The sequence below is a fragment of the Glycine max genome, chromosome 19, assembly GCF_000004515.6.
Source record: "Glycine max cultivar Williams 82 chromosome 19, Glycine_max_v4.0, whole genome shotgun sequence".
Classification (NCBI taxonomy): domain Eukaryota; kingdom Viridiplantae; phylum Streptophyta; class Magnoliopsida; order Fabales; family Fabaceae; genus Glycine; species Glycine max.
This window is the reverse complement of record NC_038255.2, coordinates 34,389,136-34,416,832: the sequence shown is the minus strand read 5'-3', so window position 1 is coordinate 34,416,832 and position 27,697 is coordinate 34,389,136. Positions and strand designations below refer to the sequence as shown.

Sequence of the window (27,697 nt, the reverse complement as noted above, 5' to 3'; positions counted from 1 at the left end):
GGGAGTGAAACGGAAGTTGATAAGCCTTTTAAATATTTTACAACTTATACGTGATGTCAACAAACAAGTCTATCTATAGGCGACAAGAGGAGCAAGCTAAAATAACATAGTGTTCAAATACATGATTTCTTAAATAATTAAAAAAAAATCATGTTCAAATACACGATTTCTAAAATAATTAAAAAAACATGTTGAAATCGTATGTGCATATACGATTTCAACTTTTAATAATAAAAAAATTAAAAAAATGACATCATATATACATATATGATTTTAGTGTAACAATTTTCTGGAAAAAAAAATACAATTTCTTCATAGTGGGATCCCGTTGACAAGCCGAAAGCTTAACAATGCTCAGTGTGTGGGGCTGGTGGATAAAATCCTTGATAGGGTAAATCATTGGAGTGCCCATACGCTTAGTTACTCAGGCCGTGTTCAGCTGCTGCGAAGCGTCATTTTTGCAACTGCAAACTACTGGATGCAGTGTTTACCGCTTCCTAAGGGTGTGATTCGTAGAATAGAGGCTATCTGCAGGTCTTTCCTCTGGACTGATAAAAGCTGTGTTACGAAGAAAAGTCCTGTGGCGTGGAATAAGGTATGTGCTCCAAAAAATCAAGGTGGTTTGAATGTGATAAATTTCCAAAGTTGGAACAAGGCGTGCTTAATCAAACTACTTTGGAATCTGTATAAGAAAGAAGATAGCTTGTGGATTCAATGGGTTCATACATACTACACTAGAGGAGAAGACATTATGACAGTGCCGATAAAAGCGTCCTGCTCTTGGATTATGAAAGGAATTCTAAAGCAGAGGGTGAAAGTGCAAGAGATGGCTCAATGGACAGATTTGCTCCAAACCAACAGATTTCGCGTCAACCAGTTTTACTATGGGCTGTTGGAGCCCCAACCAGTGGTATCTTGGAGGAAAGTATTTTTTAACAATGAAGCTCGGCCTAGAGCCTTGTTTATTCTATGGCTAGCTTGTCATAATAGATTGGCCACGAAAGAAAGGTTGTATAGGTTTGGTATTGTGAATGATGTCCGGTGTGCGTTCTGTGAAGAGGTTGAAACGGTTCAACATCTTTTGTTTGAATGCGGGGAAATGTATGCTATTTGGAAAAAGGTGCTGGATTGGTTAAATGTTGATCATGAACCCGCAGGGTGGTTGCAAGAGTTAGATTGGATAGAGGATACGAGCAAAGGAAAGAATTGAAAGAGTCGTTTCCTAAAAACATCTTTTGCGGAGACGGTGTATAGATGTTGGAAGTATAGAAATAATAAAATTCATGAAAAAGTTGACACGACAGATATAGCTGATGAAATTATAGGTATAGTAGTGCATCGATTATGGATGAAAAAGAATTATAGAGAGCAAATTGCTCACCTCCTTATGATATAATTTTGGTTTTCTTTGTTTCTTTTAAACTGGACCCTAGGGGTCGTTCTGTACTTCATAGTTTTTTTGGAATATAAATTTATATTTCTTTTTCAAAAAAAAATTATACTTCAAGGCACGATTTATCTATTTTCGTAATTTTTTAAAAATATATCATTCTGGTAATTTAAAAAAAAATTACCCCATTATAGTGCAAGAGCCCACTATCCAATATCCGATAAATTATTAAAGATAGAGACACCCTTGTCAGTTTTCCTTTTTCTGCAAGGAATTGATAGAAACTGATCCTTTGGTTCCCATTTTCAAATAACAATGCTCTCTACAACAAAAGAATCCTAATTTTAGGTTAATTGATCCAGCTTCCTTCCTAGCCTTGTGTCCCTAATTTTAAAAATGATAATGAAACAATACTAGAACGAGAACATCAACATGTATTAGAAAGTCTACAAAAGTTGGAGGGGCGCTAGAGACTTTTGTGACATTCCAAGTTGTTTTCGCTTTTCATTGTCTAAGTAACATGGATATTATCTCATAAGATACTTGGTTTGGTAATATTGATCGTGCTTATTAGAAAAGTTCCGATAACCCAAAAATGAAATTTCATTGAGAGGCTGTAGTCAACTATAATCAGATATGCAAAAATTGTTAAACTTGTAGACCTGACCTTGCTTTTCTTGGGTACTGAAAAATCCCGAAGACTTTGACCCTATTAGATAAATATATCTCAACGAACACAAGCATATCTGCTTGCTAGCACGAAGTTGACATGTATCGCAAGGAAGGCATTAGACAACGACCCAGAAATAAATTATGATGTAGAAATCACAAAGTTCACAACATAGACAAATTTGCGTATTAAATTAATCAACTTCATGACAGATTGATCATTTATTAACTAAGTCTCCAAATTTGTCGATTTAATTTCCAATTTTGTGATAATAAATTTCAATTTCAATTTTTTTTCAAGGTCGCATTAATCTAATTTTTCATGGAATTGACAAACTTAGGGTACATTAGGAGTACTTGCAAGTTTAATTTTTTATTTGTAAATGTACCATTCAAAACAAAATGTATTTACCTAAAATGAAACTAAATTAATGTTAACTCAATTTAGAAATAATTATTATTTGAAAAAAGTTATTTTGGTATTTAGTTTTTAGTTGTAAAAATAATTTATTCAACTCTCATCATTTTTTAAAGACTCAAGTTATTGTTCTTATCAATATTATCACTAACAATTATTCTTATCACTTGCATCAATGCCACTATCCAATTGTCTAGTCCCCACTCATTACTCTTATTATTCTACTATCAATCAGTCATTGTTGTCATCATTATCACCACCAACGATTGTTGTCATCGCTACCATCATCATAATTATCATAATTAACTATCAGCCACCACCATCATACCTACCGTCATTACTAGTCAACCACTATCTCACCATGATTGTCACTATCATTATGGTTATTATTAAAATTATAAATACAACCATCATCCCTACCATCATTGACTATGATTGCTATAACTTTCATCATTGTCGCCTCCATTTCCCCTATTCCACTCCCACCACCATTACTACCAATCGACCACAAATACCACTAAACAAACTCGAATAAAATATTGAGTAATTTATATAATTTGAATTTAAAATTTAGTATTAAAATTTGAAAAATGAAAATCACAAATTTAAAAGCAAAATCATGAAACTAAGAATTTAAGGATAAAATTACCACAGATTGACACTTAGACAAAATTATATGTTGACTAAAATATAGACATAGATGTGAACGTATTCCTTAACACAGTTGCACACAAAGCTCCAATATTTTGCACAGCAAGATTATATAATCCACTAGTTGGCTATTGCCGACTTATATGTGTAAAGTATTCCTTACTACAAGCTCTCTCGACAGAGTAAAACGAACATGGAACAGTTAGAAAAATTTACAATTTACTCTTTATTCAACATTATGCCACATAGTTGCCACAATTCTTGTTACAAAAACAAGATACAAGAATTCTCTTGTCGTACCTATCACAAAAACATAAGTGTGTATACAATCACAACTAGCCTCTAGTAGCCATAGGGACAGCTATACAAGGCCAGCAGCAATTAATGCAAGCTATTTTAGGAGGAGGCAGTTTTAACAGCTTTGAATATTCATCACTCAGCCTCTGGTGCGCTTTTGCTTCCCAAAATTGATATCCCATTTTCAGAGCGATCATGGACCTCAAAGTCATGCCTGGCCACACCTGCTTAGACAAGCAATTCCTTCTTCTAGATAATCTTCCCTGTTAATCCAAAACTCTGGTGCATCCTGGGTTTTAAAATATGCCAATAGCTTTCACGTCTACATTGACACATAAACCTATGAAAATTGAAAAGAGACCACCAAAATTAACAGCTAACCCAAACCTTCATTATTCCTGCAAGCACAGCACCTCCAAGGTATACCATGTGCTTCCTACGTGGTGGATCCTCTATTCTTAGTCGCAATTTCTGATCACCAACAGAACAGAAAAGATAAGAATAAGGGAACAATGAGTTGGCATAATTCATGATTACAAACTCACACATCACACATAGTGTTTCTCTTTCTCCTTTAAAGCACCATTTATTTCCTTAACTTTTTGTCTGTTGTTGTCATTTTTGGAGGAAGTACCAAAAAGAAAAGAGATAGATCCATAAACGGAGGGACTAAACATAAGCTTCAGATTTAATTCTTTTTAATTTTCTAGTGAGATCACATTGGGCGGAGAATATTTTGCTACAATCAAGATTCAAAATCATGAGATGGAAATCTCACAATTTAAGGCATGGAACATAATTTGCGGCCACAAAACCAGATTTAATTCAAGAGCACCAACCTTTTCCTTCCTTTCAGGTATATATCTGCAGATTTAACTCAACCAAAAACACAATTCTCTCGAGGTATTCTATAGCTTGTCCCGATAAGTAACTCTATTAGCTAATATGTAGTATTAAATAATAAATAAGTACAGGATAAACTTGGTGGTTGTTTCTAAACTAACAAGCAAGCTTAAATTACAGAATAAATGTGTCTTCAATAATCCACATGGTACATAGGATACACATGCAGAAGCAAAATGAAAAGAAAAAACCTAAGCTTACCTTCAATCCATCTCTGTTACCCTTCAGGACAACATCAAGATAACGATCAAGTATTTCTTTTTCCAATCTGAAAAAAGGGGACAGAGGAAGAATATTGATTTATCAACTTTAACTTGAAAACGCATTATGAGGGGGGGAGAGGGGGGGGGGGGGGGAAGTATTTTTAGAAAACCAGACTGCATGTCCACCAGATAAAAGGAGGAAAAGAACTGAAAAAGGACATCCAAAAAAATTCATTTAAATCTTGATATTCAAAACAATCTAGAATCCAGAAATATATTACCTAATGCGTAACAAAATGACTAGATCTTTAAATTGGTATACTTAGGTAAGTACCCTAGTTTGCAATATGTCCAGTTTACAACTACATTGAAAAGTTTATCAATTTAACTATAAAAAAAAGGAATCCGCAGTTATTAGTTCTCAAAAAATCAATAAAGTTCTAATAGGTACTTTCAGCCAAAGAAAAATGTGCGAGGAGGTACTGTAAACATTCTGAAAAATGGACAATAGGCAATCACAAATATGTAGCCATACAGATATGACATTAACTGTCAATAAAAATTACATTGACATGGATCTAGCAGAATTACATACTAAAGGATTGAGATTAGTGTCATGTGATACATGTGTGGACATATATATAATAATAATAATAATAATAATAATAATAATAATAATAATAACCAAAAAGTTCAGCAACACCAAAGATTAAGGACAATTAGAGCCAAGGCAAAGGAGAAATAACAAACTACCGGCTTGGTAATCCAGGATACATGGTGCTCCCTCCACTTAAAACTATGTGTTGATATAGCTGCAAGACAACTTCACAGCATAAATAAATTGCATGACATTTTCAAAATACAACGACAGAAGCAGGAGTGCTCTGTGCAGATTATAAAAAGCGCAAGACCCTCTAGAGCTGCAGTGGTTCTATCAAAATAAAGGAATATTTTTATTATAGTTATTTGGACAGATGGCAAATGACAATGCAATTTAGTCATGACTCATGATCCATGAACCAATACAAATACCATCTTGTAACTAGAGATGTGACGTGACAAATCAAAAGATTAATACAAAGATTGAGGATTTGTTTGGTTGAGTAGGTGGGAAGGTGGAAAACTAAGTACAGAGTGACAATATTTCTCAACAAAATAATAGCCCAGACTAAAATTGGGTTATATTTTCCGCTCAAATTTCTATACCAAGATAAAGTGTTTTTCATTCAAGCCAAAGAGTCCCTTAGTATTGACAGCCAAAGAGTAAATGAGAGGCAAAAACTGCTTGAGAGACTTGTAATACTTTAGCTGGGAATGACAGAAGACAGAAGGAAATTCATGTAAGGCAGGGCTAGTGACTGAAATGAAGTCATCACAAGGTAGCCATACTGGAAGGCTAGGCTGGATCCTCTCCTTTCAAAAAGGAGCTAATGTTTGTTGGGTAGTTTGGTTTGACACTACTTTACACCCAAAAAGATGTTATGTCTGAATAAAATTAGGAGATGGAAGTCTTCTTTCCTTTTTCGACAATGAAGACTAAACTCATGAGTAATTCACTACTAATCACATGGAAACTCCAAATTCAATAAGAAAGTGCAAAGGACTCTTAAAAGTTATCTAATTTAAGACACATGCAAATGGAGGTATGTGACACATTTATACTAGGAAAAAAGAATAGGCTGAATAGGAGGGAGCTAAATGGAGGTGATGGACCACATGCGTAGAGGCAAGAGGAATTGGAGAAAATGATCAGTGCAGAGAACATGCCAATGGAGTTCATTAGAAGAGAGATGGAAAGCTGTAACAGCCTAAACAGCTATACTGAATTGCTTTGAGGTAACGATAGCATGTCGAAATTGAATCCTAAGCACATAACTGAGGTGCCTTATCAGGAATTATTATTGGGGAGCAAGTCTACATCCTGAGTGGAGAAGGTATTATGTTGTGATACCAGAATTGGGTGGCATAAATATGGATGGGGGTACGGGAGGAAAGAGAGGGCAGGCAAATATTGAGCAAGGAAAGCATTGGATGGCTGCAGCATTCTGTTGTTTTGCAGAATCTGCATTGTCATTTACAGTTATCTTCAGCATTTAATAGAGAGCTACCTCAGCTCATAAGGAACATGATCTCCCTTTTTCTCATTCTAATTTTGCAGAATTTAAGATAGAAGAAAAATATCTTTCCAATTACCAAAGAAGAAAATTATGGTCTGCCTTATCAAAGAAGAAGAAAAATATTTTACCAATAAAAATTAGGAGGAAATGAACTCAAATTAGAGGTGGTGTATCTAATATTGGTCATAGGTTTCATCTCAGAAATGGTAGCCGTAATATTATTTTACACTTTCATTGTTAAATTTCAATTTATGGAAGTTAGTCTAATCATTTCAAGCCTAAATTGGATATTATTTTCTCTTTTTACCTAAGAAAAATATATCAAGGAATATAGATTTCAAATATCATACCATCATCCGGTTGTCAATATCCATTTCCTGAATGCAGCGAAAAACCATGTCAGCCATTCCATCACCTTCTACATCTATAAGTTCCTGTGAGAAGAGGAAAAAGCCATGCAATCATAAGGCAGCAAATTACACTCATAGAGTTTCTACTGAGAGAAAGAGAAAGAGATAGAGAGAGAGAGAGAGAGAGAGAGAGAAATGAAGAAGTAAAATATCATTTACTAACCCAAGTAACTTCAGATTTACAAAGACTAAATATAGACAATTCTGTTAGAGAGTCTAACAGAATTGACTAACTAACTAACTTCTACTAGAAGCTAGATGAGACTGCAGTTGAATAACTGCAGCTCCTTATAATACTCTAATACCCCCCTCAAACTCAATGGGGTTGAGTCTTTGGAGGAGGCTCAAGGACATTGAGTTTGGATCTCAACAAAAGAAATCTGGTTGGAGATAGAGCTTTTGTCAAGGCATCTGCCCATTGATCAATGGCAGGAATGTGATAGACTTGCAGTTTCTAAGCCAGAACTTTCTCCTGAACAAAGAAAATATCAATCTCCATTTGCTTTGTCCTGGAGTGAAGAACAGGGTTATGAATGATGGCAACAGCACTTTGATTATCACAGAAGATTGCTGGAGTAGTGAAAGGAATAGAGTTCAGTCAGTAGAGTTTGAATCCACACTACTTCAGCTGTAGATTGAGCTAGGCTTCGATACTCAGCTTCAGTACTTGATCCTGCAACAATCTGTTGCTTCTTAGACCACCAAGAAATAAGGTTAGGGCCAAAATAAATAGCAGCTCCTGAAGTAGATCTGCAATCATCAGGGTCAGAAGCCCAATCTGCATCACATAGGGCCTTAATAGGAATGGGAACTCCTGGAGTAGCAGCTTTGAGAAGTAGGCCATGGTGTAAAGAACCTTTTAGATACCTGAGAATTCTTTTCACTGCTGTCCAGTGAGTTTCAAGAGGATTGGCCATGAATTGACAGACTTTGTTTACAGCAAAACTTAGCTCAGGTCTGGTTATAGTGGAGTATTGGAGAGCTCCAACTACTTGGCTTCAAGAGGATCAGAGAAGAGGTCTGCTCCTGTTTTAGTGAGCTTGCATCCAGAAACCATTGGGGAAGCAATAGGTTGGGCCTCAGCCATTTTAGTTTTCTGTAGAAGATCTCTTATATATTTTCTTTGAGTTAGAAGAATAGAGCCATCAGTTAGGGTCTTGACTTCAATTCCCAAAAAATAATCCAGCTTCCCAGGTAGTTTAAGGGAAAAATTAGAGTGAAGTTTGACAGTAAATTGCTGGACTAAGTTGACAGAACTGCCAGTGATTATAATATCATCAACATACACCAAAAGATAAATGATATGAGAGGTATCTTTGAAAACAAAGAGAGATGGGTCACACTTGCTTGCAGAAAAACCAAGATGCAAGAGTGTAGATTTTAGTCTATCAAACCACTGTCTTGGTGCTTGCTTAAGCCCAAATAGAGCCTTATTCAATTTACAAACAAGAGAGGTATTGGGGTTTTCAAATCCAGGGGGTAGCTGCATATAGATGGTTTCCTCTAGAAAACCATTTAAGAAGGCATTGTTAACATAAGTTGAAAGAGTTCCCACTTATTGGTTAGACCCAAGGTTAGAATCAACCTTACTGTAACAGGTTTGATGACGGGAAAAAGTTTAATTGAAATCAGAACCAGCCACTTGATGAAATCCTTACTAGTCTAGCTTTGTATCTATTGACAGTCCCATCTGCATTTTCTTTTACTCTGAACACCCATTTGCAACCACTGCTTTCCTATTGGATGGAAGGGAAACCAAATCCCAGGTCTTGTTATTCATCAGTGCCTCATATTCTTGTTTCATTGCAGTAAACCATTTTGAATCAGTCAAGGCTTGCTTTACAGACTTGGGTTCCCAGTGAGCAAGCAACAGAGTTGGATAAAGGCTTGGTAAATGAATTCCAGACTTTGATCTGGTCTGCATAGGATGAAAATTAACTGCAGGAACATTCTCCAATGCTGCACTGTGTGATGCTTCAGAGGGAGACAAAGCTTATGACTGAGGAGAATTGTCTTGCACAAAAGTGGATCCAGCTTCCAAGATAGGACTAGGAGCCTCAGGTTCAATAGTAGGACTAGAATCAGCACTGATAGGAGGACTAGAATTGGAATTTGAATCCGCTGTGGGATCAACAGAAGTAGGACTAGCAATAGAATTGCTAGAGGGGGATAGAGAAGAAATGGGTTGAGGAACGATAGGTATGGAGGGAATTAAAGAAGTGGGGTTAATAGGGGGGTGATTCAGACTTAGAGGAAGACAAAAACAGATCTGAATAAGGAAATTTGACTTCATTGAAAACAACATCCTTGGAGATGAAAAGTTTGCCAGTAGGAGAAAGACACTTGTAACCCTTATGAGATGTGGAATACCCCAGAAAAACACACTCATGAGACCTAAATTCAAGTTTGTGACGATTGTAAGGTCTAAGGAAGGGGAAACAAGAGCAACCAAAGGCTTTAAGGAAGTTATAATCTGGACTTTTGTTGAATAAAACAGTATAAGGAACATTAAAATTCAGAGAGGTGGTAGGTAATCTATTAATCAAATATACTGCTGTAGCGAAAGCAAAATCCCAGAACTTGAGAGGTAGGGAGGCTTGTTTAAGAAGAGTGAATCATTCCACAATATGTCTGTGTTTCCTCTCCACTACACCATTTTGGTGATGAGTGTGAGGACAGATCAATCTGAGAGTGATACCCTAGCTTGCTAAAAACTTGGTTAGAGGTCTGAACTCCCCTCCCCAGTCTGTTTGAACACTTCTAATTTTGGAATCAAACTAAAGTTCAGCCATTAACTTGAACTGTTGGAAAACAGTGAAGGTTTCTGATTTATTTTTAAGCAAATAAATCCATGTCAACCTAGAATAGGCATCAAAAAAGGTTATGTAATAGTGAAAACCATTTTTGGAAGGAATGTGAGCAGGACCCCATGGATCACTATATATTAATTCCAAAGGTTGATTATAAACTGTTTCAGACAAAGAGGCAGGTAATCTGGGAGATTTACCAACACAGCAAGCAGTACAAAATTCGAAGACATTTTTATTAAAGATGGGAATCTTACAATGATTAAGAACAAGTCTCAAAACATTAGAACTAGGGTGGCCCAATCTAAGGTGCCAAAGAGTTTGAGAGCCTGTTCTAGTACATGCACGTGCAACAGAAGTAGTTTTTACATCAAAATTGAGATTATTTACATCAGAACAGATATTGGTTACAGAATTTGAAACAAAGCAAGAAGCTGAACTGGCAGCAATTGAACTTTGGAGATGAAGGTTTGGGAAGACATATAAACCATCAGGTCCAAGTGAGCCTTGAAGCAAGATCTCATTGGCTCCCGGTGATTTCACAAGACAATGATTAGGATGAAATTCAAAATATACACCATTATCTAGAGCAAATTTACTGACACTGATTAGATTTTTTGTTATAGTAGGCACATGAAGAAGCTGATTCAAGGATAGAGACACTTTTGAATTAATAGGAGAAATGAAAGTGGAAGAACCAGTGGAATGAATAGGCAAACCTTGTCCATTACCAATATAAATTTGGTCTGGACCTTCAAAGGGACTGAGTTGCTGTATATTCTGTGATTCCCCTGTCACATGAAATGAGGTGGTATCCAAGTTGTAGGGGTACCAGTCTGAAAGTTAGAATTGAAGTTTGCAATCATTGCACTTGGAGGCTGTTGATTCTGATTGTTTTGCATTGACCTGTTCTGCTTGGTACCTTGACTCCATGAATTTGATGATCTGAAACCATTGTTCTGTCCATAGTTATTTTGACCACATCCATAGTTATTTTGACCAGAACCATTTCCTTGACTAGAATACTGATTTTGACTAAAGTTGTTAGTCTGAGTATTTCCTTGATTTGAAGGATCATGTAGAGTGAGTGAAGGATTGGGTTGACAGCCATGGTCAAGCCTGTAGTGACAGACAGATGCAGTATGACCATATTTGTAACATACTTGACATTGAAAATTTGCAAAGTGTCCTCCCCCACGGCCACGACTGCCGCCACCACCACCACAACGGTCACCGCGGTTAAAACTTCCATGACCAAATGAATCATACTGTTGTGAGGACTTGTTTGACGCTGCATAAGAATCAGAACCAAACGGTGAAGGAGAGTTAGGGTTCACCTGAGTAAGATTAATCGAAGGCAATTTAGAAGTATGTTTTCGAAACTTCAGCAGTTGAGTTTCGTGGGCTAGCAACAGTGCTTCAACTTCTTCAATAGGAAGCGGATGAAATTTACTTTCTATAACTGAGATTACTGAAAGGTAATCTTGCGGAAGTCCTTCAAGTATAGCATCAATGTGTTCCTGAAGAGAAATTGGACTTCCAACAGAGGCAAGTTGATAGGTCCCAGGCAGCATTGCCACGTGAGCAGCTGATTCATAATGAGACAAATAAGCCTAGGATATGGCAGGTGTAATCTAGAAGGGGCAAGAAGGGAATTAGTGACTAGTTAGTTATGGGAGTGACGTGGTCTTGGAGTGAGGGCCTAGTTGAGTAGTTCTGTTATATAAGGAGTAGGAAAGGGAATGGGAATTTATCTTGGATTGTATTAAGTCACTAGAATGGTTAGGAAGTGTTAACTTCCTAAACGGGGCCTAGCTCTGAGTCAGAAATCCAGGAATTGTTATTCCACTTTCTGTAATTGTCTTCATCTTTTTATTACAATCAATAAAGCCCTGTGATCTTCTTTTTTTTTCACTGTTACATTTAGTTCTCTGTTTCTGGTTCGTAACAAATTGGTCCGACCTGTCGGATCTCCGACGGGGAACCAGTGAATGCCACCGGTCAAGAAAACGACGATCAAACAGATGGAAGCTAAGGTCGAAGCTCTAGAAAGTGAGATCTCAGAAGTACGTACCACACTTGCTAACGTACAGAATGCGGTGAGGGAGAACCATGCGAATCTGCTTGCAATGCTTGAGAAGTGTCTGGGGAAGACGATGTTTGAGGAGGAAGGTCCTGGAGGATCGGTGAAGGGAACACCGGCGAATACGCCGTTGTTGGAGACGAAGGAGTCAAAGAGGGTGCATACCAACAGGATCCGGGAAGAATCGCTAGCGGAGTTTCGTCACGCAGTGAAGAAGATAGAATTACCATCTTTCACCGGCGAGGATCCGACAGGGTGGATCTCACGCGCCGAGATCTATTTTCGAGTTCAGGATACCACACCGGAGATCAAGGTGAGGTTGGCGCAACTATGTATGGAGGGTCCGACGATCCATTTTTTCAATTCACTAATTGGGGAAAATGAGGATCTGTCTTGGGAAAATCTGAAGGATGAACTGCTCGGAAGGTATGGAGGTCATGGGGAAGGTGACGTGTATGAACAGCTGACGGAGTTGAAGCAAGAAGGGACTGTGGATGAATATATCACTGAGTTTGAGTATCTCACAGCACAGATACCTAGACTTCCAGATAAACAGTTCCTGGGGTATTTTTTACATGGGTTGAAGACGGAGATCCGTGGGAAGGTGAGGAGTTTGGCAGCGATGGGGGAGATGAGTAGAACGAAGCTCTTGCAAGTGACAAGAGCAGTGGAGAAGGAGATTAAGGGCACCGGGTCGGGTTTTTACCGTGGGTCCAAATCTGGGAATGGGTCACACCGGCCCAGTTCCCATGGGTCGGGTAAAGGAAGCACTGACTGGGTCATGGTAAAAGGACAGGAAGAAGAGAAAAGAAGTGGAGTTGGGCCTAAGGGAGATAAAATGGCCCATAATCATAAGAGGCGCAATGGACCACGAGAAAGGGGATTCACACATTTATCTTATCAGGAGATGATGGAAAGGAAACAGAAAGGACTTTGTTTCAAATGTGGAGGCGCTTTCCACCCCATGCACAAGTGTCCTGAAAAACATCTGAAGATTCTGGTGTTGGAGGATGACGACGACGAGGAGGCGGAGGCGAAGGTAATAGCAGTAGAGGTGGAAGAGTCTGATGAAGACGATAAGGCTGAAATGTGTGTTCTGAACTTGAATCACATTGCGTATGAGAACCATAAAACGGTCAAGCTGCAGGGGAGGATATGTGGTGTTCCGGTGTTAATCTTGGTGGATAGTGGTGCGACGCACAACTTCGTTTCCCAGAAGTTGGTACACAAGATGGAGTGGTCCATAGAAGAAACCCCATCCATGAGCATCAAGCTTGGAGATGGCTCTCGGTCTCAATCTCAAGGCGTGGTTAAAGGGTTGGAATTGAACATTGGTGAGTTCAAGTTATCTCCAGAGATGCACCTGTTTGAATTGGGAGGAATAGATGTCGTGCTGGGAATGGAGTGGCTCAAGACCTTAGGGGATATGATTGTGAATTGGCGTCAGCAGACGATGAGTTTTTGGAGCAATAAGAAATGGGTTATATTGCAAGGAATTGATGGGTGTGAAAGGGAATTGGTGGCGCTGCAGTGCATCCTGTCTAAGCCAAAGTTCAACAAACCAAAGGAGTTATGGGGGATGGAGAAGAGAGGAGTAGAAGGAGGGACAAGGCTGACTGCACACCAACAAAAGGAGTTGGGTTTAATTTTAGAACAATATGCACAAGTGTTCCAAGAGCCCTTTGGTCTTCCTCCTAGAAGGAACAAGGAGCACGCCATTAACTTGTTAGAGAATCATGGAGCAGTAAATGTGAGACCATACAGGTATCCCCATCATCACAAGAATGAAATTGAGAAACAAGTCCAAGAGATGCTGGCAGCAGGGGTCATCAGACACAGCACCAGTTCTTTTTCCAGCCCCGTGATTCTAGTCAAAAAAAAGGACAATACATGGAGGATGTGCATTGATTATAGAGCACTCAATAAAGTGACAATTCCGGATAAATTTCCTATCCCTGTTATTGAGGAGTTACTTGACGAGCTACATGGTGCCAACTTTTATTCCAAGTTGGATTTAAAGTCTGGATACCATCAAGTAAGGGTTAAGGAGTCTGATATTGGTAAAACAGCCTTTAGAACACATGAGGGGCATTATGAGTTTTTGGTGATGCCTTTTGGGCTCATGAATGCTCCTTCAACTTTCCAAAGCCTCATGAATGATGTTTTTCGTCCGTTACTGAGAAAGTGTGTGCTGGTGTTTTTTGATGACATACTAATTTATAGTAGAGGATGGGAGGCTCACGCGAAGCATTTGAAGGAGGTGTTGCAGTTGCTGGCTCAACACAGCCTAGTAGCTAACAAAAAGAAATGCTATTTCGCTCAGAAAACGGTGGAGTATTTGGGTCATATGATAACTGAAGAGGGAGTGGCTGTAGATCCAAACAAGGTGAAGAGTGTGATGGCATGGCCTACTCCTAAGAATGTAAAGGGAGTGAGAGGATTTTTGGGGCTCACTGGTTATTACAGAAAGTTCATAAGGGATTATGGGAAGATAGCTAAACCCCTAACTGAATTAACCAAGAAAGATAATTTCAAGTGGGGAGCGGAAGCGCAGAAGGCATTTGATGAGTTGAAGGAGAGATTGACTACATCTCCAGTTCTGTCTTTACCAGACTTTTCAAAAGGGTTTGTGATTGAGTGTGATGCCTCTGGTGGTGGTATAGGAGCAATTTTAATGCAAGACAAGAAGCCCGTTGCATACTTTAGTAAGGCGTTGGGAGCGAGGAATTTGACGAAATCTGCTTATGAGAAAGAATTGATGGCAGTAGTGTTAGCAATACAGCACTGGAGACCTTATCTTTTAGGGAGGAAGTTTATAGTTTCCACTGATCAAAAAAGTCTGAAACAACTGATGCAGCAGAGAATTGTGACAGCAGAGCAACAGAATTGGGCAGCCAAGTTGTTGGGCTACGATTTTGAGATTGTGTATAAACAAGGAAAATTGAATAAAGGAGCTGATGCGTTGTCCAGGATGCATGAAGGGACAGAATTGAATCAAATCACATCTTGTGCACAATGGGATCAGGAGCAGCAAGTTAAGGAGGAAATTAACCAAGATCCCAAGTTACAGGACATCATTAGGCAGTTGCAGCAAGATTCTGGAGCCAAACCAGGATATGAGTATAAGCAGGGAGTTTTATTTTATGATGGCAGATTGGTCATATCTAGCAAATCACAGCTCATCCCTACTCTTTTGAGAGAGTTCCATGCTACCCCACAAGGAGGCCATTCTGGATTTTACAAGACTTACAGGAGAATTGCTGCTAATGTGTATTGGATTGGGATGAAGGGAGCTGTACAGGAATATGTCAGGAGCTGTGATGTATGTCAAAGGCAAAAATATTTAGCTACATCTCCAGGAGGGCTATTACAGCCTTTACCGGTGCCTGAACAGGTATGGGAGGACATCTCCATGGACTTTATCTCTGGATTACCCAAGTCTAAGGGGTTTGAGGCCATATTGGTGGTGGTGGACAGGCTGTCCAAATACTCACACTTCGTCCCTCTCAAACACCCTTATACAGCCAGAAGTATAGCTGAGATTTTCTGCAAAGAGGTGGTGAAGTTGCATGGGATACCACTTTCCATTGTCAGTGGGATCCCCTGTTCATGAGCAGTTTCTGGAGAGAGTTGTTTAGGATGCAGGGAACACAGTTGAAGATGAGTTCAGCATATCATCCAGAATCTGATGGGCAGACAGAGGTGGTGAATAGGTGCTTGGAGACCTATTTACGGTGCTTCATTGCTGATCAGCCCAAAACATGGGTATCATGGGTGCATTGGGCTGAATATTGGTTCAACACTAATTACCATGCTGCTACTGAGAAGACTCCATTTGAGATTGTGTATGGGAGGCCGCCACCTAAGTTGACAAGATGGTTACAAGGAGAGACAAGAGTAGAGGCAGTGCAAAGAGAATTGATTGACAGAGATGAGGCTCTGAGACAATTGAAAACCAACTGCTAAAGGCACAAGAAAGGATGAAGAACCAAGCAGACAAGAAGAGGCTGGACAAGAGCTTTGCTGTGGGGGAGTGGGTGTTTGTTAAGCTCAGAGCGCATAGGCAGAAATCAGTGGTGACAAGGATTAATGCCAAATTGTCAGCAAGGTATTATGGGCCTTACCCTATTTTAGAAAGGATTGGTGCTGTTGCCTATAAGTTGAAGCTACCTGTAGGGTCCAGAGTACACCCGGTGTTCCATGTGTCTCTACTTAAGAAGGCAGTGGGAAATTATCAGGAAGAGGAGGAATTACCTGAACTGCTGGAGGAAGATCAGATGGAAGAGTATGAACCTGCAGCTGTTTTGGCCACTAGGAAAGTACGACAACAGGGAGAGGAGAGCAAGCAAGTACTGATTCAATGGAAGGGAAAAACTGCTGAAGAAGCCACATGGGAAGAAGCAATCATGATGAAAAGTCAGTTCCCTAAATTCAATCTTGAGGACAAGATTGCAGCTGAAGAGGGGAGTATTGATAGGTCCCAGGCAGCATTGCCACGTGAGCAGCTGATTCATAATGAGACAAATAAGCCTAGGATATGGCAGGTGTATTCTAGAAGGGGCAAGAAGGGAATTAGTGGCTAGTTAGTTATGGGAGTGACGTGGTCTTGGAGTGAGGGCCTAGTTGAGTAGTTCTGTTATATAAGGAGTAGGAAAGGGAATGGGAATTTATCTTGGATTGTATTAAGTCACTAGAATGGTTAGGAAGTGTTAACTTCCTAAACGGGGCCTAGCTCTGAGTCAGAAATCCAGGAATTGTTATTCCACTTTCTGTAATTGTCTTCATCTTTTTATTACAATCAATAAAGCCCTGTGATCTTCTTTTTTTTTCACTGTTACATTTAGTTCTCTGTTTCTGGTTCGTAACACAAGTGCATCGGAAATTGCTTTGATCCTGAGCAGAAACTCGCACATGGACTTATCTTCAAGGATCATTGCAAGCAACTCAGTTCGAAGTTGCCTTGCTCTGGCTTGCATCTGTTTGTGGAAATAATCATGGATCCATTCCCAAACCTCATAGGAATGGACGCATCCAATGATCCGAGATAGGAACGACGTGGACAGAGTCGATTGCAACCAGGCAAGAAGAACCTGGTCTTGCTGTTCCCACGCCTCGTATGCAGGATTCTCAACTCCTGCATCACGATCCACTTCAGTAAGGAATCATAAGGGAATTTGCTGATTCGCGATGAACCTTTGACGTTCGTGTGACTTGATGACAAGTTCAATTTTCTGTCGCCATAGTAAGAAATCCAAATCATCAAGCTTCTGTGAGATCAAATTTGGAAAAGCGGAAGTGGAAGAAGAAGAGATAGAGTTTGTCATCATTGATGATCAACTAAGCTCTGGATACCATCATAAAGTTTCTAGTCTGAGAGAGAAAGAGAGAGAGAGAGAGAGAAAGGAGAAATGAAGAAGTAAAATATCATTTACTAACCCAAGTAATTTCAGATTTACAAAGAGTATATATAGTCAATTCTGTTAACAGAATTGACTGACTAACTAACTACTAATAACTAACTAACTTCTACTAGAAGCTAGATGAGACTGCAGTTGAATAACTGCAGCTCCTTATCATACTCTAATATACACTTATACACTTGCTAGAATTGCACAAGCACATCATGAAAATACTTTAGCTATGTTTAAAAAAAATTGCCATAATGATTCTGATAGGATTTGAATTTTGAACTTTGAAGAGTTGTCAATTAAAGAGACAGAAAATAAAGAATATATCTATATGTGACTTTAACAATAGAAAACATAAGTCAAATGGGCACCAAATACCTACCGGAGTGAAAAGAGCCTCGGGAGCCTGGAACCTTTCAGTGCCTACTTTAATGACCCTTCCATCTGGAAGCTGATTCAGAGGGGTAAATCAATATGTATAAAGGGAAGAAAAGGAAAGACTATTATCAGATTGATATTGAGTTGATATGATGTGATGATGTGGTCATAAAACCTAGAGCACTAACCCTTAATTGTACTAATCATGATCCTAACTATGTAGGAAACAAATAATGAGATAAGAAAATATGGTAACCAATTCTAAGAGATAATGAGGATAAAGGGAAATTAATCCTAAAGGATAATCTAAGATTCTGAGAAAAGAATAATATTAGATATTTTTCATATATTCTAACAATATTAATGATAATTACCTTATGCATACGTGAAATTTGGAAGGGAGGGGAGAGATTTTTTAAATCCTACCTCGTTTAGTTCAGAAATTAAGAAGCGAGGAACGGGGAATGAGGAGGCCATATCTCTCCTCTTCTATTTTTTCCTCCCTTCCAATATTAGGGGGATTTGAAGGGGAGGGGAAGTGGTTTATAATTTTTTTACTATGCTGACTGAATTATGATAAGATTTTATTTTACCCCCCATCCCCTTCACTAATGCTTATAAGGGTTAACAATATATTACTCATATTTTCCCTCCCCTCCACTTCTCTTGGACCAAACCAAACAAGGGAACCCTCTCCTTCCATCCTTTAAACCAAATGCACTACTAGTGAGTGGACAACAACAATAGTAATAAAATAATAAATCCTATATATTACATGCATGCGTTATGGCACAAGAAATATGAATGTAGTTACAGAAAGTCTTGAAAAGCATATGAAAAGAAATACATCAAAGAACAGATTAAAGGAACAGCAAAACATGAGTCTCCTGTCCCTCTATCTTCAGGCAAGCCATTTTAACCAGAATTGCCAACTAAATCAATAATTATTTACACGGAACTAGTCACATAAAGATTTCAAGAAATCCAGGATATCAACTTACAGTATAATTCTTAACAAGGATAGTGGTCTCAAGCCCCAACTGATATTCCCTCTTGTAGTCATAACTGCAGGAAAATAGTTGTACCTGTTAAGGAAAGATTAAAGGACACAGGAAATCAAAGGTGGCTTGAGATTTGAAGCCAACCTAATATAGCATAGCTTCTCTTTGATTTCCCTGACAGTCTCAAAATCAGCAGTCCTATTTAATGCATACCTTAAGGAAAGAAAATTATGTTCCAGTTAGAATTGAAGCAGACATAAGATATTACAACTGAAATGAAAGGAGTTAGCCCCTACCCCCTCCTTGAAAGCAAATCAACAAGATAGGAGGTTATATGTCGACCAGCAACATTCATTCGTTTAGTTAGATGAGGGAAAGAATAGCCATCAACAACTGGAACCTGGAAAAAAAAACTTTCATTATTAACAGCTTTGGAATGTATACTTTAAATAATAATTAGGTAACACTGTAATGCCAACATACTGAACTTGTTAACCACCTTTTGCTCTCTTAAACCATGGGTTGTACAACATAACACTTGTGTGCGTGATTGGCGAACAGTTAGTGTTTCATTCATAAATTATGCTTCATAAACATTCAGAAAAAAGGAAATATAATAGAGGGGTCCCCATTCTCAATAAATGGAAATAAAGAATCACAAGTCACAACATTTCACTTTCAGACTAGTGTATGGCTTAGACACTTGGTATACTGATAGCTGCTGACCCATATACATGAAAGAAAAAAGAAACATTATGCATTCAGACTGAAGGAAGTTGGGTTAATATCAACAATGAAGGCATTGCGGGTGACAGAGGAATTGTAACACTATTTCTAATTTGTGCCGACAAGTTGATTGTTATAACACCAATATACATATATTTAGAATTCAAATCAACTAACACCAGTGTAAAAGTAAGTTTAACACTCTTTAAAAATTATTTAAATGTTAATGTACAAGCTCACAAATCCACCATGGAATTTAAAGCTTTCATCGAACAAATCATTTTTATAAAATTATATATAATACATTTGAGAGATTATGTTTTGATATTATTCCTGATATTATATTATTATTAGAATATTCTATTTCCTATTAATCAGTAATGGATTGATCTTGTAATCGATATTGATTCCCTTTTCCATATTAAAAATAGCATGAGGTATGTTCTACATTGACACACAACATTACAATAAAACACTGTTATATGGTATCAAAGCTTAGGTTATTCTTGACAGAGGAATAACGAAAGTTGTTCTCCACCAAGGACAGTAGGTCCTCGATGGACCTCTCTACTAGTAGTCCTATTTCAGCGACCTATTTCCACATCCCGGTGGACCTCTCTGCTTTGTTCGCCTTCCGACGACCTGTTTCCACTTGGTCCCCAATGGTTTTCTGCTTGTCTACGTCTTGCGGTGACTGTTTCTGCATTCCAGTGGACCTCTCTGCTAACGTCCCTCTTTCCAACAATTTTTCCCCTTTTCGCCACAGCATTCCTTTCATGTGAACAGTAGCACACACACTGCGAGCACCCTTACACTATCACAGCGCTGCCATCTCGCCGGTGTGACCCTCCGATTAGAAGCCCTTCTCTCCAGCGAATCCAACACCGTCGACCATGACCACTTCTACCGCTGCACACACTGCCACGCTCAGCGCGTGACGCTCACCCGCGATCCCCTTTCTGGCACGTGGCATTGTTTTTGCACAACCCTTTCTCCGATGACCTCCTCACCATCCTCCTTCTCCTTTGACGAACCTGTTTGGCCTTTGTTTGGGCCCATTTGGCTGTTATTTGCCTCTGTTTTGTCGTTGTTTGGCTGATCCACAATCCAGCGACCGAACTATCGTGCTTCGTCTCTTTCCAGCAACCTGTTTAACCTTTTTCAGCAACCTCTCCGCAGATCGTCTCATCATCCATGTGCGCTGCCAACTAAAACACCACCGCCACGACCCCAGGCAGGGCCCTGGCGCGTGAAGTTCATGCACACGACGCATGACACATCTCCAGCCAGCATCACACTTATCTTCTCTCCCTCTGCCTCAAGGTGTCCCCAGCGGACCTTTCTGCTTTTTCACGGGTGAGCAGTACCCGTCGTCATCGCCAAAGACCACCATGTCGTCCACATGTGCAGCCAACTCAAAAACACCACTGCACGCAGCCTCACGCAGGGCCCGAGCGCATGAAGTTCACGCACACAATGCGTGACCATATCCGGCGAGCGTCACATTGGTCTCCATCGTCATTGCGAGCCTTCGTTGGCTGCCACCGAGCCATGTTTATCTGGCCCAACCACACAACTCGAACTACCTTTAGTTTCTATCGGGTTTACCACATTTGTAACAAGCTTGGTTCATATCTCACATATGCTCCAGCTTGAGGGGAGTAATTAATCAGTAATTGATTGATCTTGTAATCAATGTTGATTTCCTTTTCCATATTATAAATAGCATGAGGTGTGATCTACATTGACACACAACATTACAGTAAAACACTGCTATAATATTGATAACAAATAAATTAGCAATCCAATCCTTAAATATGAACAATGCTAAACAAACTAATGATGATGTTCATGCACCGAACTGAAAGAAGGAAAATATGAAATTCACATAAAATGCAAGGGTGATAGTTAACTAATGAGCATCCAACAGTTTAGAATCCAGCAAGCTCATCCATTACCAACTTTCCAATATAGATTGCCGCACAACATAGTATTTCTGTATCAATATTTGATTACTTGTTAAGAATAACATAAAATATTTAGAAAGATATGTGACATTGTCAAATGTTTGATTTAGTTACATTACCCAATTCATCTAAGTGTTGTTATATACAACTGACATGAAGTAAATATTGACTGTACCAAATGTCATTCAAAGAAATCAAAAACAGAGATTTAAAAAAAAAAAGATAAAACCTAGTGTTATTATAGTGGTCAGCATAATAATTAAGTGGCACAGAAGCTAATTAATTACCACATGAGTGACACCATCGCCTGAGTCAATAACTAATCCAGTCAGCAAACCTGAGACAAGTAAAGAAATGTTAAAGTGCAAGTTGATAGAAGGCACAAAGCGAAACTCCCTATTTTACAAACAAATCTTTGCAAATTATGACACGTAATTTGACCAGATATGTTGTGTAAGACTATAACAGAGTATAAAACTACAGTTTATAAACAACTACATGTTATAATTAGAGTCAGTATTTCCAAAAATGGGTAATAAGAGTTATGGGGAGTAAATTACAATCAGGGTGAGATTATAAAGAAAAACAAAACATCAACCTTCACTCATCTCTATAAGCACCTTGAGCATATAATGTTAGAACAGCTTGAATTTGGATAAACACTCCAGCAAAATTGTACTTCTCAAACATTGTCTCAACCTGTGAAGCCAAATCACATAAAACAATAATATTTAAAGTAATTAAGAGTTTAATTTTCACACACCATCATTATAAAAACTTCTATACTATCAACTAAACGGAAATCACCTTATATATGATTTTTAAAGTAATTATTACAAAAGTCAACAATCTTAACCTATATGGCAATCTATGATTAGATCACAATGTAAAAAACTTTACATTATGAATGCATTCTAACTAAATTCAATAACTAATATAGGATATATTAGCTCTTTTATTTGCTAAAACAAAGGCAACAGAATCAGTAAACAAACCATTTTTTCGCGATTCTTGGAAGGATTAAGAGGCGGATCAGTGAGTAAAATCTTACAGTCTGGTGGATTAACCTGTCAAAAAATAACCATTTTACCAACTGACAAAGCAACACTTGAAAGAACATTCAGAAAGTCACCTTCAATTCATTGAAAAACGCGTGATCCCAAACATGACACATATCATCCCAGTTTTGCACAATGCCATTGTTCACAGGATAAGATATATCAAGCTGATGCCGCAAGTCTGCACACCCTTCACCAACAACAATATCCTAAACACAACACAACACAACACAAAGAACCAATCTAAGTTCATATCATAATCAAAGTCACAATAATAATAATAATCACAATAATAACAACCACTTCTTATAATATGGTTTAATAGTGAATTATTGGGTTTGGGATATACCTTAAGCGCTTGCTCGGTGAGCGATTCTTCGTAACGGAGCATTGGCCTTCCCACCACACAGGGAAAAACCGATGTGGGGAAATTCTCCCCAGCAAAACCACACTTCACATACTGCATTCACAATTCACAAATAATAAGAATAAATATTACAACATCAAAAATATAACACCGTTCGGATCCGGGGAAGTAAAGGATGTACTAATTTGACGGATTTTGCAAGATCCGTTGCAATGCAAAGGGGTGTGTGTGTGTGTGTGTGTGTGAGAGAGAGAGAGAGAGATGAGAAGTACGCCGGTTCCGTTGTCGCAAACGACGACGTTTCTGCTGTCCATGGTGGGTTTGGTCTTCACTCTTCAGGTGGAGGAGCGGTTACAGTGCGTGCTTTTTGCTGCCTTTTTATTAAACTATGGCTTCTGCCGGAGTGCCGTACAAATGCGGCAAGGGGTCGGTGGTGGGGTCTATTACTTCTTGGTGCATCTACTAGTCAAGGGAAATGAATGAAACGACTATTGCTTTGTCGTTTTTACTTTTTGTTTTTATCATATTTTTCCATATTCATATTGGTGCTTTTTTATATTTTGTCTACTTGTTTGAATAATATTTTTCTCTGTTCGGTTCTTCCGTACTCGGGGTGACGAGTTTATTTTTTACCTAGCAGATCCAAAAATTTGTTCAAATCTACTTTTATTATAAGCAAATAATAGACGGTTATTTTATAAAATTGAACAACCTAAACAAATGGGAGTTGCTACGTGCACCCAGCATTATTGCTGGGGCACCCAGCAAACAGTGAAGTGGCAAAATTGCCCTTCAATAATTCTTCTTCCGGAAGAAGTATTTCCGTAAACTTTTCGGAACAAGCTTTTCCGGAAAGTTTCCGGAAAAAGACTTCTTCCGGAAAAAGAATTTGGGAATTCCGGAAGTAGTCACAAACTTCGTCCGGAAGATCGTCATCCGGAAGTTTCCGGAAGAAGGTTCTTCCGGAAACTTCCGGAAGAAGGTTCTTCCGGAAACTTCCGGAAGAACCTTCTTCCGGAACTGAACTTTTTTTAAAAAAAAAAATATTTGATAATATAATTTACTTTTAATGGATAAACTAAATTATAAAATAATTAATATTATTATACATAAATAATTAAATAATTAGTGAACGTATGTAACGAAATAAGAATTTTCATTTTATAATAATAAGTAAAAATAAAATAATATTTAATGCGTATGTAATGACGATTTTGCCCTTGTGTAATTTTCTTTAAATTAACGCGTAAACGCTTCTTTCTACTGCGCTTTCGCTTTCTTCGCTTCTTTTTACTGCCTTTCGCTTTCTTCTGCTTTGTTTCTTCCGGTTGCTTTGTTTCTTCCGGTTGCGCTTTCGCTATTTTGGTGGTGGTCCCGTGAAGTATTTAGAGATTCGGTGGTCCCGTGTTCGGTATTTGAAGTTTTGTTAGTGGTTGTTCTTCCTATTTTGTCGGAGGTACGCTTTTATGGGTATTTTTTTTCTTTTCCGGCTACTTTTTAGAGAAGAAAAGTAGTAAAAAAAATGTGTATCCGGAAGAAATTTTAGGCACTAACGCCTTTTCCGGAAGAAGTGCTTCCGGAAGACACTTCCGGAACCACTTCTTCCAGAATAGGCCTCAGTAACTTCCGGAAGAAGGTCTTCCGGAATGTTAAATTATTAGATTTTTTTTTATTTATGTTTTATAATTTATATATATATATTTGTTTAATAATGGATTATTTGTTTAATTAGGTATAATGGTATATATTGTGGACATTAAAATTTATAACAATAAAATTCATTTAATAATTTTTTTGTTTTATAATGATATATATATATATATATATATATATATATATATATATATATATATATATATATATATATATTTCTGTTTTATAATTTTTTGTATTTCTGTTTTATATATGTTGTGGATAATTTAATTAGGTATAATGGTATAATATTAAATGATTTAGGTAACTTAAATGTATAATGGTACAAAAATGTTTTATTAGTTGTTTATTATAGTGATAAGTTTAGTTTAAGTAAATAATGTAGTTATAAATTTAGAATATAGTGATAATTTTAATATAGTCGTGTATGATGCATATGTCCTATTAATATGTTTGTTATTTAAGGTGTAGTAAATTTTTGGATGTGGTTATATGATAATTTGAATGTACTTGTGTATGATGCATATGTCCTTAAGATGGACGAAGATCAATGGAGGTATGACTTTGCGATGTCACAAGAAGTTCATATGGATTATGATTATGATAATCAAGAAGAATGTGGAGTGAATGAACCACATGTCGATTGTTCAAATGCTTTTAATACATCTCAGGTAATCATAGATAATTTGAGTCATTGGTTGAATTGATGGTTTGTATGAAAATTAATGTGTTAGGGTTGCGTTGTAGGTATTCGCTACTCGAGATGATGTTTTGCAATGGGCTCGAACAGTTGCCCATGAAAATGGATTTGTTGCAGTGATTATGAGATCTGACACAGAGACCGGTAGCAGAGGAAGAAGTTCATTTGTGTTAATTGGGTGTGAAAGGAGTGGTACGTACAAGTGTAGAAATAAAGAATTCGTTAGAAAAGACACCGGGAGTAGGAAATGTGGTTGTCCCTTCAGGCTTCGTGGGAAACCAGTGCGTGGAGGGGAAGGTTGGATGGTGAAGTTGATCTGTGGGATTCATAATCATGAATTGGCGAAGTCCTTAGTTGGACATCCATACGCCGGGCGATTGACTAAGGAAGAAAAGAAAATTATTGCTGATATGACAAAGTCGATGGTGAAACCGAAAAACATCTTGCTAACGTTGAAGGAACACAATGCCGACAGTTACACCACGATAAAGCAAATTTACAATGCAAGAAGTGCATATCGTTCTTCAATAAGAGGAGCTGATACCGAAATGCAGCATCTGATGAAGCTTCTCGAACGTGATCAATACATTCATTGGCATAGATTGAAGGATGAAGTTGTGGTGCGTGATCTGTTTTGGTGTCACCCAGATGCAGTAAAGTTATGCAATGCATGTCATCTGGTGTTTTTTATAGACAGTACCTACAAAACAAACAGGTGCAGACTCCCACTACTTGACTTTGTTGGAGTGACACCAACGGCGATGACATTCTCTGCTGGGTTTGCATATCTGGAGGCTGAGCGTGTTAATAATATTGTATGGGCTTTGGAACGATTTCGAGGCCTATTTTTAAGACACGATCGCCTCCCTCTTGTTATTGTCACTGACAGAGACCTAGCACTGATGAATGCAGTGAAAACTGTGTTTCCCGAGTCTACTAATTTGTTGTGCAGGTTTCATATCGATAAGAATGTGAAGGCGAAGTGCAAATCTTTAATCGGGGAAAATAATGCGTGGGACTATGTAATGGATAACTGGGGTACTTTGGTTGATTGTCCGTCCGAATACGAGTTCCATGAGTCATATCAGAAGTTTCAAGTTGCTTGTTCGCCTTGGCCGATGTTCGTTGACTATGTTAACGACACATGGATTATCCCCCACAAGGAAAAATTTATTACAGCATGGACGAATAAGGTCATGCACCTAGGCAACACAACAACAAACAGGTATTAACAACTGATTTTATTTGTTAGTAACGATTAATATTAAATGGTATTTAATTGTTGTATATTTTCATGTTTGTTGTGTATTTTAAATGTAGGGTTGAATCAGCTCATTGGGCTCTCAAAAGAGTACTACAAAATAGCGTTGGAGACCTATGTAGTGTTTGGGATGCCATGAACAACATGATCACGCTGCAACACGTCGAAATTAAAGCATCCTTTGAAACCAGTACGCATGTGGTTGGCCATGTATATAAAAAAACCTTATACAAGAGGCTTCTTGGGATGGTTTCGAGGGATGCTTTAAATCAGATTGCTTCTGAGATTGACCGTCTACGTTATCTCGGCAACAATCTCTCTTCTTGTGGTTGTGTGATGAGAAGCACGCACGGGCTTCCTTGTGCATGTGAGCTTTCTAGGTATACTGCTAGCAGCATCCCATTGGAGTCAGTCCATCTTTTTTGGAGGAGACTTTGCTTTTCAGACCAAGGGTTATGTGAGACGGAAGTCACCATCAAGGAAGAAATAGAGGTCATATCTAAAAGGTTTGATGAACTTGATGTGGCTGGCAAAGTAAATCTGAAGAGTAAACTTCGAGAAATCGCATACCCTGATCATAACTCTATGTGCCCTCCTCCATCAAAGGTGAACACTAAAGGTGCACCGAAGAAACCGATGAAAAGAAGTCAAACATCCACAAAGCGTGATCCGTCTTACTGGGAGTATGTTGATGCTTTTCATTCTGTTCAAAGCAGCAACTCTCCAGTGAAACGAAGTGCATCATGTTCTCAACCGCGTCAGCCAACAAGGATCATCCCGATGTTGGATCAATTTGCGTCATTCTTTCAAGGTTTCATTCGTGACGTTGTGGATGTGAAAGCGGACGGTAACTGTGGATATCGGTCCATTGGCGCTTTATTAGGTATAGGGGAAGATTCGTGGCCGTTAGTGCGTAATGAATTGCTTAAAGAACTTGGCAGGTGGTCGCATGAGTACATGAACCTCTTCGGTGGCACAGAGAGATTTGAACAATTAAAGTTGTCCCTACTTGTTGATGGATTTTCAAAGGTATGTTTTTAGGTTAATTTTTTTTAATAACAATGTTTAAATTACTTACATGTGTATGTTTGGTTCATTCAGGTTAGTGTGGACAAGTGGATGGATATAACAGACATGGGATATGTGATTGCTTCACGGTATAACGTAATCCTTGTATCGTTGTCCCAACAACAAAGCATGACATTTTTCCCTCTTAGAAGTCAACCACCA

The 27,697-nt window shown here is 38.3% G+C and overlaps 1 protein-coding gene across 1 annotated transcript; it reads right to left on the bottom strand.

Moving 5' to 3' along the window:
* Positions 1-3,221: 3,221 nt before the first annotated feature.
* LOC100803980 (actin-related protein 2) lies at positions 3,222-23,324 on the bottom strand. Its single transcript, XM_003553907.5, has 15 exons — positions 23,126-23,324; positions 22,836-22,946; positions 22,561-22,695; positions 22,424-22,495; positions 22,049-22,127; positions 21,716-21,765; positions 19,032-19,135; positions 18,880-18,948; positions 18,736-18,799; positions 17,739-17,807; positions 6,999-7,082; positions 5,285-5,343; positions 4,530-4,596; positions 3,813-3,896; positions 3,222-3,714 (listed from the first exon to the last, which is right to left on the bottom strand). Exons 1-15 carry the CDS (start codon positions 23,165-23,167, stop codon positions 3,634-3,636), a joined length of 1,170 nt encoding a protein of 389 aa, XP_003553955.1. The 5' UTR covers positions 23,168-23,324; the 3' UTR covers positions 3,222-3,633.
* Between the last annotated feature and the right edge of the window lie 4,373 nt (positions 23,325-27,697).

Excerpts from the sequence above, each read along its gene's own strand:
- LOC100803980 (XM_003553907.5), bottom strand. The coding sequence starts at position 23,167 with ATGGACAGCAGAAACGTCGTCGTTTGCGACAACGGAACCGGC. Across the intron at positions 22,128-22,423 it reads CCAAGAATCGCGAAAAAATG|GTTGAGACAATGTTTGAGAA; the intron begins GTTTGTTTACTG and ends TTGGCTTCACAG. Across the intron at positions 17,808-18,735 it reads TCCTTGTTAAGAATTATACT|CTTCCAGATGGAAGGGTCAT; the intron begins GTAAGTTGATAT and ends CCTCTGAATCAG.